Genomic DNA, 13,510 nt, shown 5'->3' with positions numbered 1-13,510 from the left:
TGCTGGATCAATGTGCTTTTAAGCTTCTCTGGGTCTGAGTGGGTTCCAGACACTGTCTCTCTTTGGATTCAGGCATACTTCCTGAGCATAGTCTGTCATCTGGTACAACTCCTAGGGAATGGGACCCTGCAGCTCAGCTGCCCTAAACCCCACAAAGCTCCTAAGTAGGTTAAGCACATCCTCCCTAGAGCTCCAAGATTATGGGTACTCTGGTTTATAGTTTAACCTTTCAGAGATGCATGATAGCTGAAACAAGTAAGACAGAGACCTTGCAGAGGGATTGCTAAACCCATCACTCTTTAGACAGCGCAAGAGATATACAGCTCCATGCAAAATATGTAATGTCTGTATGTAATTCCCTCTCTCAGTTTCACCACCACTCTTGAGTATTCTTTTGGGATTTGGCCAGTGTCCTGTCAGGATTCCAGGTCCCCTCTCCAGGATCTCACTCCTCCAGCTCACGCGTCTCTTCCAGCTCATGGAGTCTCTTCTCACTCCAGCCCCAAACTTCCTTTTTTTTTTTTTTTTTTTAAAAACCCTCCTTTTCTCTTTTGTGCCTTTTAAAAAAAAAAAAAAACCACAAACAACCTGGGTTTTTGTGCCATTGTCTACACCTCTGCAGAGAACTGACTTTACCTTCGTTGCAGCCAGGGGTGAAAGTAACTTAAAGGACTCACCGGTATGCCGGAGTCCTGAGCAGGGGGCATGGCCTCAACCGGAAGAGGTGTGGCCTCAACCGGAAGAGGCGGGGCCTTTAAATACCCAAGCCATTTAAATCAAAATTTAAAGGCCCCGGGGCTCCGGCTGCAGTAGCGGCGGCTGGGAACCCCGGGTCCTTTAAATCACCCCCAGAGCTATTAGCTGCAGAGGTAGCTGGGAGCCCTGAGGCTCAGGGGCGATTTAAAGGGCCCGGGGCTCCAGCCGCCACTACCGCAGAGGAGCCCCGGGCCCTTTAAATTGCCGACGGAGCCCCGGGAGCTCCCGGCTGCTGCTACCCCGGGGCTCAGGGGGAGATTTAAAGGGCTGGGGCTTCGCTGAATTAGTGGTGGCTGGGAGCCCTGGCCCTTTAAATCACCGCCGGAGGCCCGAGGCCGCTACCCCAGGACTCCAGCAGCGGGGCTCGGGCGGTGATTTAAATGGTCCGGGGCTCCCCACAGTGGCTGGAGCCCCGGGCCCTTTAAATCGCTGCCCAAGCCCTGCTGCTGGAGCTCCCGGGATAACGGCAGAGGCCCGGAGCTCCGATGCTGATTTAAAGGGCCCGGGGCTCTGCTGCAGTAGCAGCGGCTGGGAGCCCCGGGCCCTTTAAATCACAGCCAGAGCCCTGCCATTGCTACCCCATTTCTCCGGCAGCAGGGCTCAGGTGGCAATTTAAAGGGCCCAGGGCTCTCTGCAGTGGCCGGAGCCCCAGGCCCTTTAAATCATAGGCCTGGGGAAGCCGGTCCAGTCCGCCGTACCGTACCGGCTTACTTTCACCTCTGGTTGCAGCCACTCCATTGTTCTGTGGTTCTCAAACTTCATTACACCAGGATCCCCTTCTGACAACAAAAATTAATACATGACCCCGGGCAGAAGGGAGCAGGTGCCCGAGCCTCACAGCCCTGGTCGAGGGGAGGGGAAGCAAAAGCCTGTTGCCCCAGGCTCAAGCATTTGGACTTCAGCTTCAGCCCCAGGCAGTGGGGCTCAGGCTTCGGCTTCAGCCCCGGGCCCCAGCAAGTGTAACACTGGCCCTGGCGACCTAATTAAAATGGGGTTGTGAGCCACTTTGGGGTCACAACCCACAGTTTGAGAACCACTGTGGGGTAAGGCTTATTCAGTTGCTGATGATCCTTAATGATGACCCCATTCAGAAGCAGACACTTAGGCACCAGTCCCCCACTCCTTAACAAAATATGATGCAATAATACAGGAAAGACCACCATAAGGATATAAAGATATAGAGTTCATAATATCAAACAGAATTCAAAAATTGTACATAGACAGGTCTGCCAAATCATCACAAGGACAATTATATTTAACCACCTAAACTGAATGGTTTGGGAACTGTTTGTGCGTCACTTTGAAAAATGTACAGTGCTATGTAAGTGCTATGTGTTTTTATTAACGATGCACATTATTTGTTTCATCAGTGGGCTTTATAAAGGTAAGTGAGTAGATGTCAAGAAGAAGCATTTAACTAATTAATAATGGGCTTCTCTTAATGGTGCAATTTAGAATTGTTTTGCTATGGCAGGAAGACATTATCTGCAAAGTTACCATGGTAACACAACCCACTACACATTGCTAAGAGCACAGTGTAACTATTCTTATTACTATTATTACAGCTTTTGACATTTAGACTTTTTTTAGGCCTGAACATTTTTGCTAGATTTAAATTCATGTGTGAGAAAGTTTTGCATCCTCCCATCAGGCTCCACTGGATTACAACAGCAGTGACGCTAGTGATACCACATTACTCTGGTGGCAGAATGCCTATCTTCTAAGGCTAAATAACTTCTACGTTTTTAGGAACACAAGAATTACCATACTGAGCCAGGTTACCTAGTTTAGTATCCTGCCTCCAACAGTGGTCAGGGTTGGTACTTTGAGGCAGGCATAAAACCCACAGAATGCATGTGATCGCATATTACTCCCTCCGATTGGAAGTTCCTAGCTCTTGTTGCAATGAAAACAGAACGTGAACAAAATGTAAACCACTGCAAAGGTGTGTGAAGTCTGCAGAGTTCTAGAGCCTCTTTTACTGTTCATAACTTTGCTGCGTGGCAGCAGAATGATAAGGCTCAGGCCAGTCATGCTGTTGCTGTTCAGAACTCAAAGCAGCAGTGAAACATGCAAGATCGTGTCAATTTCACAATGCTGCTGCTTGGGCAGACTCTGAGCCACAGCAGAGGCACTAGAACTGGAATTATAAAATACCAAGGACCACCCAAAAGAGAGGCAGAAGTAAGGGTAGAGTAACAGACACACACACACCCTCTCCACTCATATGATATGTAAGATTTTCTGCAGGGGGGAAGAGGAAGAGACAGACAAGCTCCTTGCAGCAGCTGGAGAAAGGTGAAGCTTCAAATTTCCCAGACAGAGGATGATATAAAAGGTGGAGATTCTAAGCTGGGTGTAGGGGAAGTAGCCCAGTACACCTCCCACCACTATCCCTCTTCTTACCGGCTAAGGAAGCTGAGGAAGGGAGAGCACTGAAGTTCTCACCAGAGCGTTGCCTCTGGACCTCATTGTCGCTCCGCTTCCTCCCAATCGTTCATATTCATCTCTAGCTAGTGGGCCTACTTAGCTCTCCGGCTAGCAAGTCCCTGGTAAATTTTTCAAGCCCTGGTTATGCCATAACTGAAGCATGTTATTTGGTGGAGTCGCATATGTTACTTCCTTTAGAGACTGAGGCCTGGTCTACACTACGACTTTAATTCGGATTTAGCTGCGTTAATCCGAATTAATCCTTAACCCGTCCACACAACGGAGCCAGTTACTTCGAATTAAAGGGCACTTAAAATGGATTTCTGTACTCCACCCCGACGAGCGGAGTAGCACCAAAATCGATTTTGTTAATTCGAATTAGGGGTAGTGTGGCCGCACACCACCGAATTAATGTGGTTAAAATTAATGGGGTAGTGTGGCCGCACACCACCGAATTAATGTGGTTAAAAACCGAATTAATGTGCTTAGTGTGGCCGCGCACAATCGAATTTATACAATCTGTTTCCCAAATCCGAATTATCTAAGTTCGAATTAATCTCGTAGTGTAGACGTACCCAAAGATTCTCAAGGATGATTTCTTGTCTGCTGTTTGCTAACATTGGTAATAATATTTTTATACAAGCCCCTGTGTTGTCCTTGGAACTATTTTCCCAAGGCTCTTCTGCTGCTTTTGTTCAATATTTTTCTGTTAGACTCCTGGGATGCCAATGATTGAGGTTTCCAGCTCTTTCATTGTACCCACAAACTATTGACTGAAACATGTTGATGGCTCTTGCTGACAGTCGCCTAAGTCAGAACCCTCCATTTCTCCATATGAAAAGGGGGCTTGGACAAGCCTTCCAGCTCAGTTACCCCTGTTGTCATTCACTCCTTTCCTCTCTCTATGCTTTTGTATATTATAGTCATGCATACATGAATTTATATTCTCTCCGAGAAAGTGCTCACCATTTACCATACAACAGTATCTAGACTACCTTAGATTTCCAGCTTAAAGTATAGAGCAAAACGGGTGCTTAAATAGCACAGTGTGGTAAATGTTGACTTTAACACTATGAGTTGTGTGAGAATAATAGAAACATATACTGTATGAACATACATCATGTACATTCTCTGTGTGTGCGTATAGTGACCATCCTCAGGGACAACAGCAGTAAAATGTTTCTTACAAAAGAAAATAGTTGCCAGTACTGGGATACACACCAGCCTCAAGTAGCTGAATAAGCTGGTGAACAATTTCTAGCCCATTATTAAGGTTTGGGACAGCTGTGGGAATTTTCAGGGTAAAGCATCAGTATATGGAGATGGGACTATGTTTTGGGTAATTGGGGTTCAGATAACTGTTTGTACTGAGAAGCAGAGCTAGTTGAACATTTTTCTTCAAACTTTGTTTTTTTTTTTTTTTTACAAAAAGGGGCTTTTTCTTAACACTGAATTGTCCCCAGGAAGGTTCAGTTTTTAAATTTGAAAGTCCAAAAAGCCAAAAACTGAATATTTTTTGTTAAAAAGACAAAGACTGAAAATTGGTTATTGTTACTGCTAATGGCCCTGGAAACAGACTTTTTTTTTTTTTTAAACACTATCCTCTTGGAGACAGCATGGTCCAGTGGACAGCCCACTGAAATGGGATCTGGTTTCCTAGCTCTGTATAAGCGAGTGCAGACTCACCCGGTGGCGCCTCCTGCTGGTCATCTCCGGGAATTAGCTCTCCAGCCGTTGGAGTGCCCTCTGCAGGCCGGTGTCCCGCTACTGCTTGGCCCCCATGTCCCTCCTGGACCCAGTGCCCTGTTGTCTGGGGTGCTGCCCCCTGGCAGTAACCCCTCACAGCTCTGGGTCTCCCCCTCCCAGGGGAACCCCCACCCACTATCCCCACTTCACCTCAGTCTTGGCTACTGCCCAGTCTCTATCTAGCCCCCATTCCCTGGGGCAGACTGCAGTATAAGCCACTCACCACAGGCAAAGGGGTTTGGACCTGCTGCCTCTGGCTACCCATAGGCTGCCCACTGCAACCCAGTACCTGATAGGCCTTACCAGGCCTGCAGCCTGGGGCTTTCCTAGGCCAGAGCTCCCCAGCTCCCTTGGCCTTTCCCCAGCCCTGCTCCACTCCAGATACCTGGTTAAGCTCCCTGCAACCAGGCCCTTCTCTCTCTGAACACAGAGAGAAACTGCTGAGCTCCTGGCTTCCAGCCTTTTCATACAGGCCAGCTGTGGCCTGATTGGGGTGTGGCCCAGCTGCAGCCGCTTCCCCAATCAGCCCATCTTTTAGAGCTGCAGCCCTCTCCAGGGCTGCTTTTACCCCTGCAGCCCTCTTTCAGGGCTGATTTCAAGCCCTTCAGGGCAGGAGCGGGTAACCACCCCGCTACACTCTGACACTGATTTGCTGTGCAGTATTCTGCAAGTGACTATTTCTGTTGCCTCCACTCCCCTGCTATAACGTGGGGGTAGCAATTGTAGCCCTTCCCCTGAGGTGTGGTTCAAGCATCCTCTCTGGTACTTGGAGTGGCTTCTCCCCTCTTCTCGCAGAGGTTGGATCCTGGGTTCCTTCTTGTGATGCCAAGGTGATGCCTCCCTGGGGTGAGATACAAGGAATGTTGTCCTTTGGGAAAATGAATAATGCTACCACTGCAAGCAAGGAGTATAAAACCCAGTATGCAAGAAACAATAAATACATCAATACACACCATAGGTGCCAACTCTGTGGGTGCTCTGGGGCTCAAGCACCCACAGAAAAAAAATAGGGGGTGCTCAGCACCCAGCAGCCACAGCTGTTTGGCAGCTGGCAGGAGGCGCTCGGGGGAGGGCGGAGAACAGAGTGCAGCGGGAGGCAGGGCCTCGGGGGAGTGGGCAGAGCAGGGGTGGGGCCTTAGAGGAAGGGGTGGAGTGGGGGTGGAGCACCCACGGGGAAAAATAAAAGTCAGCGCCTGTGATACAAACCCCAGCAAAGAGGTAACACACCCAAAAATAACAGTATAACAAAGGTGAACTTTGTGGGCAGCAGTAAAATAGGATCTGGGGAAGGAAAGAGTTAGTGTTAACTAATATGTACTCAATAATAATTCGATCAATTTCCCACCACTCACAACCCTGCCCAGCCTCCAGCTCCCTCCCAGGCAGCTGATCCACTAGAGATGAGCCTGGAGACAAATGTTGTAGTGCTGTGAACATTGGCTGCCTTAAACAAAAAGGGTCCCTTTACAGTGTCTTTGCTCCTGGGTAGGGCAAGGTCCTCTCTGGCTTCTTGGTCTGGAGTTCTGTGGAGGCCCTGGCTGGCTCCCGGTAACCAGCACCAGGTCAGATCTCTGCCACTCTGGACGCTGGTCTCTGCAGGGCTGGAACTGCCTGACCCAGGCAACACATCCCACAGCAGTTCAAAGACTCCCTTTGTGGGGTGGTTTATTATGCACAGATTCCCTGATTGAGCTGTTCGGCTTTTCTCTTCTCTGCTCCCCAAAGTCACAACTTGGATCTGACACTGAAATGAGTCTCTGGCTCTGAGTCAGGCTGTCCCCTTCCACTGCGAGACTGAGCAACCTGACTCGTTCTTGGCCCAGCAAGCTGCTTGTCTGGATCACCCCATCCAGAAGCCTGTTGGGCTCACCAGGAGTTTCTTGTCCCTTTTGTCCGCAGCCCTGATTCCAAGCATGCTGGGAAATGGTGTCAGAGGGCTCACGTAGCCATTATTGTTGTCTGATGTGTGGAAGTCCTCCTGTGCATAAGGACTTCAGTGAATAAGAACAGCTGTTCAGAACCAAAACAAGGGTGCTGTCTGCTTGCGGGAGAGGTGGCAGAGATGTATAGGTGAGACCGAGGCAGCCATCCAGCTTGACCCATTTTTATGCACTGAACTCTTTATACACATACATGTTTCAGTACATGCAGTAGGACCCCAGAGAGGCTGTCCAGCGTAGCGGTCTACTCGGCCCTAAGTTTTAAGCCTGCCCCAGACCTGAACCCCACAGGATCAAGTCGTTTTTCAACCTGACCTCTTCCAGTCCTTCCTGCAGAACCTGAGTCAGCGCCTCTGCCACTGTGCATGTGCTGCAGAGAGAGTGGCACTGTGGCTCCTTGGCGCACTCACTCAATGCAGTGGCTGGCAGAAGAGGCGCATGCAGCTGCCGCTGGGCCAATCTCCTGGGCAAGAGAATGTCATGAGAGCCCACCCCACCCAGGCCTGAGATGGTCCAGTTGTTTTCTGTCCCGACCCAAACCTGACACTTGTAGTTGGGTCCCCTTGCGTTCAGGTTGGGTTGCAGGGCTCTAGTCCAGAGTTCCAGGAGCTGGCAAACTCCGTGTAGGGTTACACGATACTTACCTTCCTTTGTACAGCACTTTGAGATCTGTGGCTGAAAAGTCTACTTGACAGCTAAGTAGCAGTAGTGGCACACACTGTACAGTGCAGAAAACATCATTACATTACGATAACACTCACAACATCAACAAACCTTCTTTCCCTTCCCCAAGAACCAAAAACCTTTGTATAAGTCAAAAGGTAGAAGAGCCAGAGCTTCCTCAGAGTCCACTAGGGGCTTAATTATTGTTGATCTGTTTTTCATGGAAGCTGCCATGCTACAGTAATGGGCTGCAGTACAAAACATGAAGTTTTAGTAAAGTAGTATTTTAAAGTGGAGGTCCTTAGATGACCATTGTAGAAATGCTGCATCGGGTGCCCACTTTTAGCATTCTGTGAATTGTTGTCGTCCATGAAGTATCACATGGAGCCGTGTATCAAATAGACTAAATAATGCAGTGGCACATCCCAGCTGCTGTTGCACGGAGCAGCCTCCTCATTGTGTGATAGCTACAATCTGTTCTCTGGCCTTGCTAACATGAGTTGCCTACGTGGGGAAATTCAGTCCCGCAGCATTTCAAACAGCGGCTTTTGGAAAAGGAATGTTTCTCCTGCTTATTTACTGCATTCGCAGCAGCAGCAGCTCAGTAACGGCTGCTTAATTCTTCTCTTGTCCCTTCTCCCCACTTTGAAAGGACCTTGACACCATGATTGCAGCCAGATTCTGGTTCTTGTCATGCAGCTGATGTTTCAGCAGCAGCTGTAAGTTGTCGGCACTGCCAGCATCTCCACCCTTATTGGCAGTATTGTAATAAGCCACACACTCCTGTTACCTAGCACAGGCTGGGTTTTTATTATTAATTAATTAATTTATTATTATTATTAAAAAGAGACAATGTAAGATGCCAAGCGGGCAGAAGATTCATTCAGGAAATGTCTCCCCTGGAGAGCCCAAAGCTGCCTCCAGACTTTGGGTCTGACAAAGATGCAGCTTTTTCTGTGTTTGTAACATTGAACATTCCAGTGTGCTATCTTATGTCTTCAGCCTGAAAAAATAAAAGAGAAACAACCCTTTTTATTTCCCCTCATCTTGTTTGTTTCACTTTGAAACACAATGAAGATGGAACAGTGATCTGACTCTCAGCTGTCAAAATTTCCTGTCCTGTTTTCACAGAATCCTTCCTTTCGCTACAAAAAGGTGATTTGAAATGAAACACAACTAATTGTATTAATTGAAGAACAACTGCTTAGCTTTATTTTAAGCCTGAAGGCAAATAGCTGGAAGCTTACACAAGAGAGCTAGCAAATGCATTTTGCAGCATCACTGCTCTTCCTCCGCGTGGAATCAAGTCTGCTAGCACTCCTGATTAGAGAACTGTAGGGGCCTAGGCAGCAATATGAAATTTGTACACACAGACCAATCCATTCCCCTCCAACTGCTGTATGCTCAAAATCTCCAGCAGGTAGACACATCACTACACACAATTTGATCACTAACTCAGCAGGTGCTGTTAGATGTAGAGGTGCAGTGAATTGGTGATAGGCCTGACAAAGATTTAAAAACAAACCACCACCACCACAACCTGGCAGTTTGCAATAAACAATGCTTACCGCCAGGGAATTAAACATTTTGGCTGGGATGTATGTCTGCTGCCTACACCTGGCTTATTGATAGACTTCTCGCCATTCCTCAGCACTTCCACTGAATCCACTTCTACTTAATTAACAGGTATCGAAAAGATCATTAGTGTTTTCACAATTAGAGATTTTTTAAAATGTTATGTGTTGGTACAGTTACATTAGGAGCAGGTAGACCAATTCTTTTTAGAGTTACCTGATAGCCCTCAGTAGTCTTCACAGAAAAATAAAAACTCAGAGGGAGACCGCTCTGAATTTAGCTATGTCCTCAACACAACTGCCTATTCCGGGACAGATGTGGCCACTCCTACGCAACCTTAACGGTACTTTACTTTTCAAGTAGTCTAATTAATTTCAGTGGTGCAGCTTGAGGCAATAATAAGGTACTTGTCAATGTGAGTAAAGCAGTCTTGCCTAGTCTCACTATCTTATTCCAAAGCTGGTGGTATTTAGTTTTTTTCTTAAAGCCTCAGTTCCTGGAGTCATGCTATTTTTTTGAGAATCACAGCATACTTTTTTTAATGAACATTTCTAACTTTCATTGTTGCAGAGAAAAGCTTGAAAACATCACCTGAGTGCACTCTAAAGGCTCAAAAACACAAAGGGAAAGGAAAAGAATCATTTTTTTAATATCATGATTTTTAAACCAGTTTCATTATATTTTGGGGCTGATTAATGATTTTTGAACATAGGGGGTTGGTAATACTGGTAAAGGTGGCAGCATCTGTCTCCCTGTGTCTGTGTGGTTCAGATTGTAACGTCTTTAAGGCAGGACACTCTCAGCTGTGCGTCATGTATAACACTGAGCACCCTGTCAGCAGTGAAATAACAATTTTAAGCCTATTGGTATAGCTGGGATCAGAAACTAGATTTCTGCAATGCTCCTGAAGTGATATGAGTCTATTCACTGGATGAGCAGCTGTTCAATAGGATGGCTACATCTTTTCTGCTATATTCCGATCATATCAGAGGACTGAGCTGTACTGCAGTACCTAGTTCTACGGGGAAGCCATGTGAAATGGTATTTGAAGCGTGGCTTTCCGGGCAGAGGATTGTGATGCTATCAATTTGGTTAGTTAATATTACACAAGAAGAAAGGGTGAACACCCCTTCTAACATCTGTGGGGGGTTGTGTTTTGCAGGAGATGCACGGGTGAGAGGTCAGACAGGGGTTCTCTCTGAACGCCGTGGTTCCTACCCGTTCATAGACTTCCGTCTTCTCAACAGTAAGTGCAACCCCTTCCCCAACTAAATTCCTACTGGGAATGGATTTGTAAAGGAAATTTAAAAACCAAAATGGTTATTAAAAGTTTATGACCCAAGGATCATTGTGCCACATTCAATGACCTGCTTTCCTCTTTCACTCAACGGGGAATGTGCCATAATACTGTTGTTCCCACCCAGTGTTTGAGCATGAAATGTTTTGACTAAATGACCACTGTCCATACTGCTTACAGTTGGTCAGATAAATACGTACGTCAGTAGTGGTGTGATAGCTGCCATCATGGCCAACCCCAGGGATTGAACTGGGGACTTCCACAGTTAAAAGCACCTAAGGATCCAGGCTCACCACCTGAAAGCTTTAACCACCTCTCATCCTCTGTGGTTTGGGCACAGAGGGGGAAACATAACATGCACTGAGCAGTGGATTACAGTGACATTAATTTTGCCAACAGTCAGAGCCCAATGCAAAACCCAATGGAGTCTTCCCCTTGACTTGGATTTTGCATCAGGCCTATAGTGAGCATCTGTCAAAAAAACAGCTATAACCTCATTTTTATTAAAGTTATTAATCTAGCGTTGTTGTGAATAATGAAGGACATAGCTAAAAAAAAGTCCCAGTTCTTTTTCACCTGACCTCTCTCCATTTATCCAAACTATGAGAGGGATTTTTCTGTCTTCTCTCCTTTAGAGAGATTCCTGGGAAATGCCCAGTTATTGTACCCCAGTTACCCAGTGTGCAAAGATGATTAAAGATAAAAATTTCACTCACAATTCTTTGGTCTTTGTATTCAAACAGAATACAACACAACTCTGACATTCAGACACAAGTAGGGCTTGGCATAAATCTCATGTATAGCACAGGTCATTTGAATTTTACCTTTGAAACAACACTTACTAACAGCCTTCATCAGAATAGACTGGATCTCCAACAGTTGCTTAGTGATTAAAGTTTTAATCCTCTGGTGATTATGTTTTTCATTAAAAAGCACTTATCAAAACTAAACATTAAACCCTGTTTGCTTAACTGCTTTCCAGAACTCCGAGGATCTGGGGAATGGGAGGGCTGAAAATAGGTGGGACTGGAGCAAGTGCAGGAAGAGAAGAAGGGAACTAGAAAGAGGGGAAAACTCAGAGCTCTGATGTGCTGACACTTATGGAAGCTGGCAATGCTGCTACAGTCTGGTAAAGATTTTAGTTTTGGAATCATCATTATCTATTTTATGCTTCCTCCACTGTTGGCCCAGACCAACTGCTGCCAAATCTTGTACACTAGAGGTAGTGCTGAAGTCAGAAGTCCATCAGAATGTTGGGTATGATGCTGAGTTAGGGAGACATAGGTGATGAGACAAATCCAGAAAGTTGCCCAGACCAACCAGAGGATATCAGACCTGCTGAGACCCTTGCAATATCATTAAAGATATGGGCTCTGTAGCGGAAGAGAACTTGAATCAGGTCTGGGGAGTAGCAAAGTATTGGGAAAGAACAGACAGAGTTAGAAATCCAGCTGTAGGAATGAGTTAGAAACTTAGCTGTTCTCACAAGGTGAGGAAGAGCAAAGAATAGGGGTACAAAAGGGCACTTGGGAGGGAGGGAGAGGTACTTACATTTTTGGAAAAGTATGTTCAAGAGCCCAAAACTTACTTCTCAAAATTCTAAGCTGAAACTTGTTTAATCAAACCCAGTTCACCTCTCCTTGGTTATAAATTGATTGACAAGAACACCAGCTGCTGAGCAAATGCCATTGTCCCAGCTTTCATTCATGCAGTGACAGAAGTGAATAAATGTTCACATTTGACTCTGCCAGAAGTATTTCATTTTTGTTTTCAATTTTATTTATTTATTTGTTTAGTAGTCCCATTAAACTCTCCTTCCTCACCCCCCTCCCAACAAAAAAAAATAAACCTTTTCAAATTGTATTTGTGAACTTTTCTGTTGAAGGTAGGTTTTCTGAGGGGAAGTGGGAGGTTTCCTTCCACGGAATCCTGCTGATTCATTCTTCCAATTCAGGAAGGTCTGGCATGCACCAATGGAGGGGGTCACCACAGACAGCAGTACTGTTGTGATGGCTCAAGGAGTAAGGAACTCAGCTTGACCTTTCTAGCACATGTGGCTACCCTATGTAATTTAAAAGAGGTGTCTTTCTGTATGTTGCATCTTCAAAGTCAAAGGAGCTGCCCTGCTAGTTTATACAGCAGCTGTCATTTTTGTTTCATTTCAGATGCTGAATGTTACAGAGTAAGTCAATGTGTCCTCTCTCAGGGGGACTTTAGGCTTGTTCTTTCTTTGTTGTTTCTCTTTAATCTGAAATTAGTTATTTAGGGTATGTCTAACTACAAAGGTGTGGGCTTAACTCAGATTAGCTAACCGCATTAGCTGGCTTGGGTTAAAATAGCAGTGAAGACATGGCAACTCAGTTTTTAACTCAGGTTTGCAGCTTGAGTTCATCGCCATGCTCCCATATGGACCCTAACTTGAGCTGCTATGGGCCTGAATTGCCATGTCTTCACTGCTATTTTAACCTGAGTTAGCTAATGCAGGTTAGTTAACCTGAGTTAAGCACACACTTTTTTTTTTTTTGTAGTGTAGATATATTTTAGACTGAAAAAAACTCTGTTTGACCTCTGTGAATGGGGAAAGGTAGCAGTCTTGAAAATATGGAGGGAACCAAAATCAGATTTTTGTGTTTTCATTGTTGTATTCTAAGGGACTGATGAGAATTTGTTAATGTTTAAATCCAAAATAAGGTGAAATCTCAACACTAGACCACTACGGTTGCAAATGAAGAGAGCACTGGGCCTGTCTCGCTCACTGTGCGCATGTCTGTGCCTGGGATGTACACAAGCTTTTATTTTGGCCTCACCCATGCTCACTAAATGGGACCTGTCTATTTAACATATATTATAAGTACAGCGGGAACACTGATTAAAAGAACTTCCTCTTAAAAGGGACAGGGCCGGCTCTAGGCACCAGCAAAACAAGCTGGTGCTTGGGGCGGCACATTTTTAGGGGCAGCATGGCCGTCGCCAGAATGCCGCCCCTAAAAATGTGCCGCGGCCGCCCTAGCTCACCTCCGCTGCTGCTGCCTGGGAGGGAGGGGGAGACTCCGAGTGGCCGCGGTGCGGGCGCTGCTCCTCCCCCTCCCTCCCAGGCTCTCAA

At 46.2% G+C, this 13,510-nt stretch overlaps 1 protein-coding gene across 2 annotated transcripts in view; it reads left to right on the top strand.

Annotated features, from left to right (window-relative positions):
* PDE7B (phosphodiesterase 7B) overlaps positions 1-13,510 on the top strand; it is a 271,346-nt gene that overhangs the window by 206,622 nt on the left and 51,214 nt on the right. For both annotated transcript variants that reach the window (XM_024208010.3, XM_024208000.3), the window contains one exon: positions 10,273-10,356. In XM_024208010.3, coding sequence (XP_024063778.1) covers positions 10,273-10,356 — 84 coding nt within the window. The remainder of the gene's footprint in view (positions 1-10,272; positions 10,357-13,510) is intronic.

Source organism: Terrapene carolina, unplaced genomic scaffold (genome assembly GCF_002925995.2).
Source record: "Terrapene carolina triunguis isolate 2854851 unplaced genomic scaffold, T_m_triunguis-2.0 Scaffold85, whole genome shotgun sequence".
In the NCBI taxonomy this organism is placed as follows: domain Eukaryota; kingdom Metazoa; phylum Chordata; order Testudines; family Emydidae; genus Terrapene; species Terrapene triunguis.
This window is presented reverse-complemented; position numbering and strand designations above follow the sequence as displayed.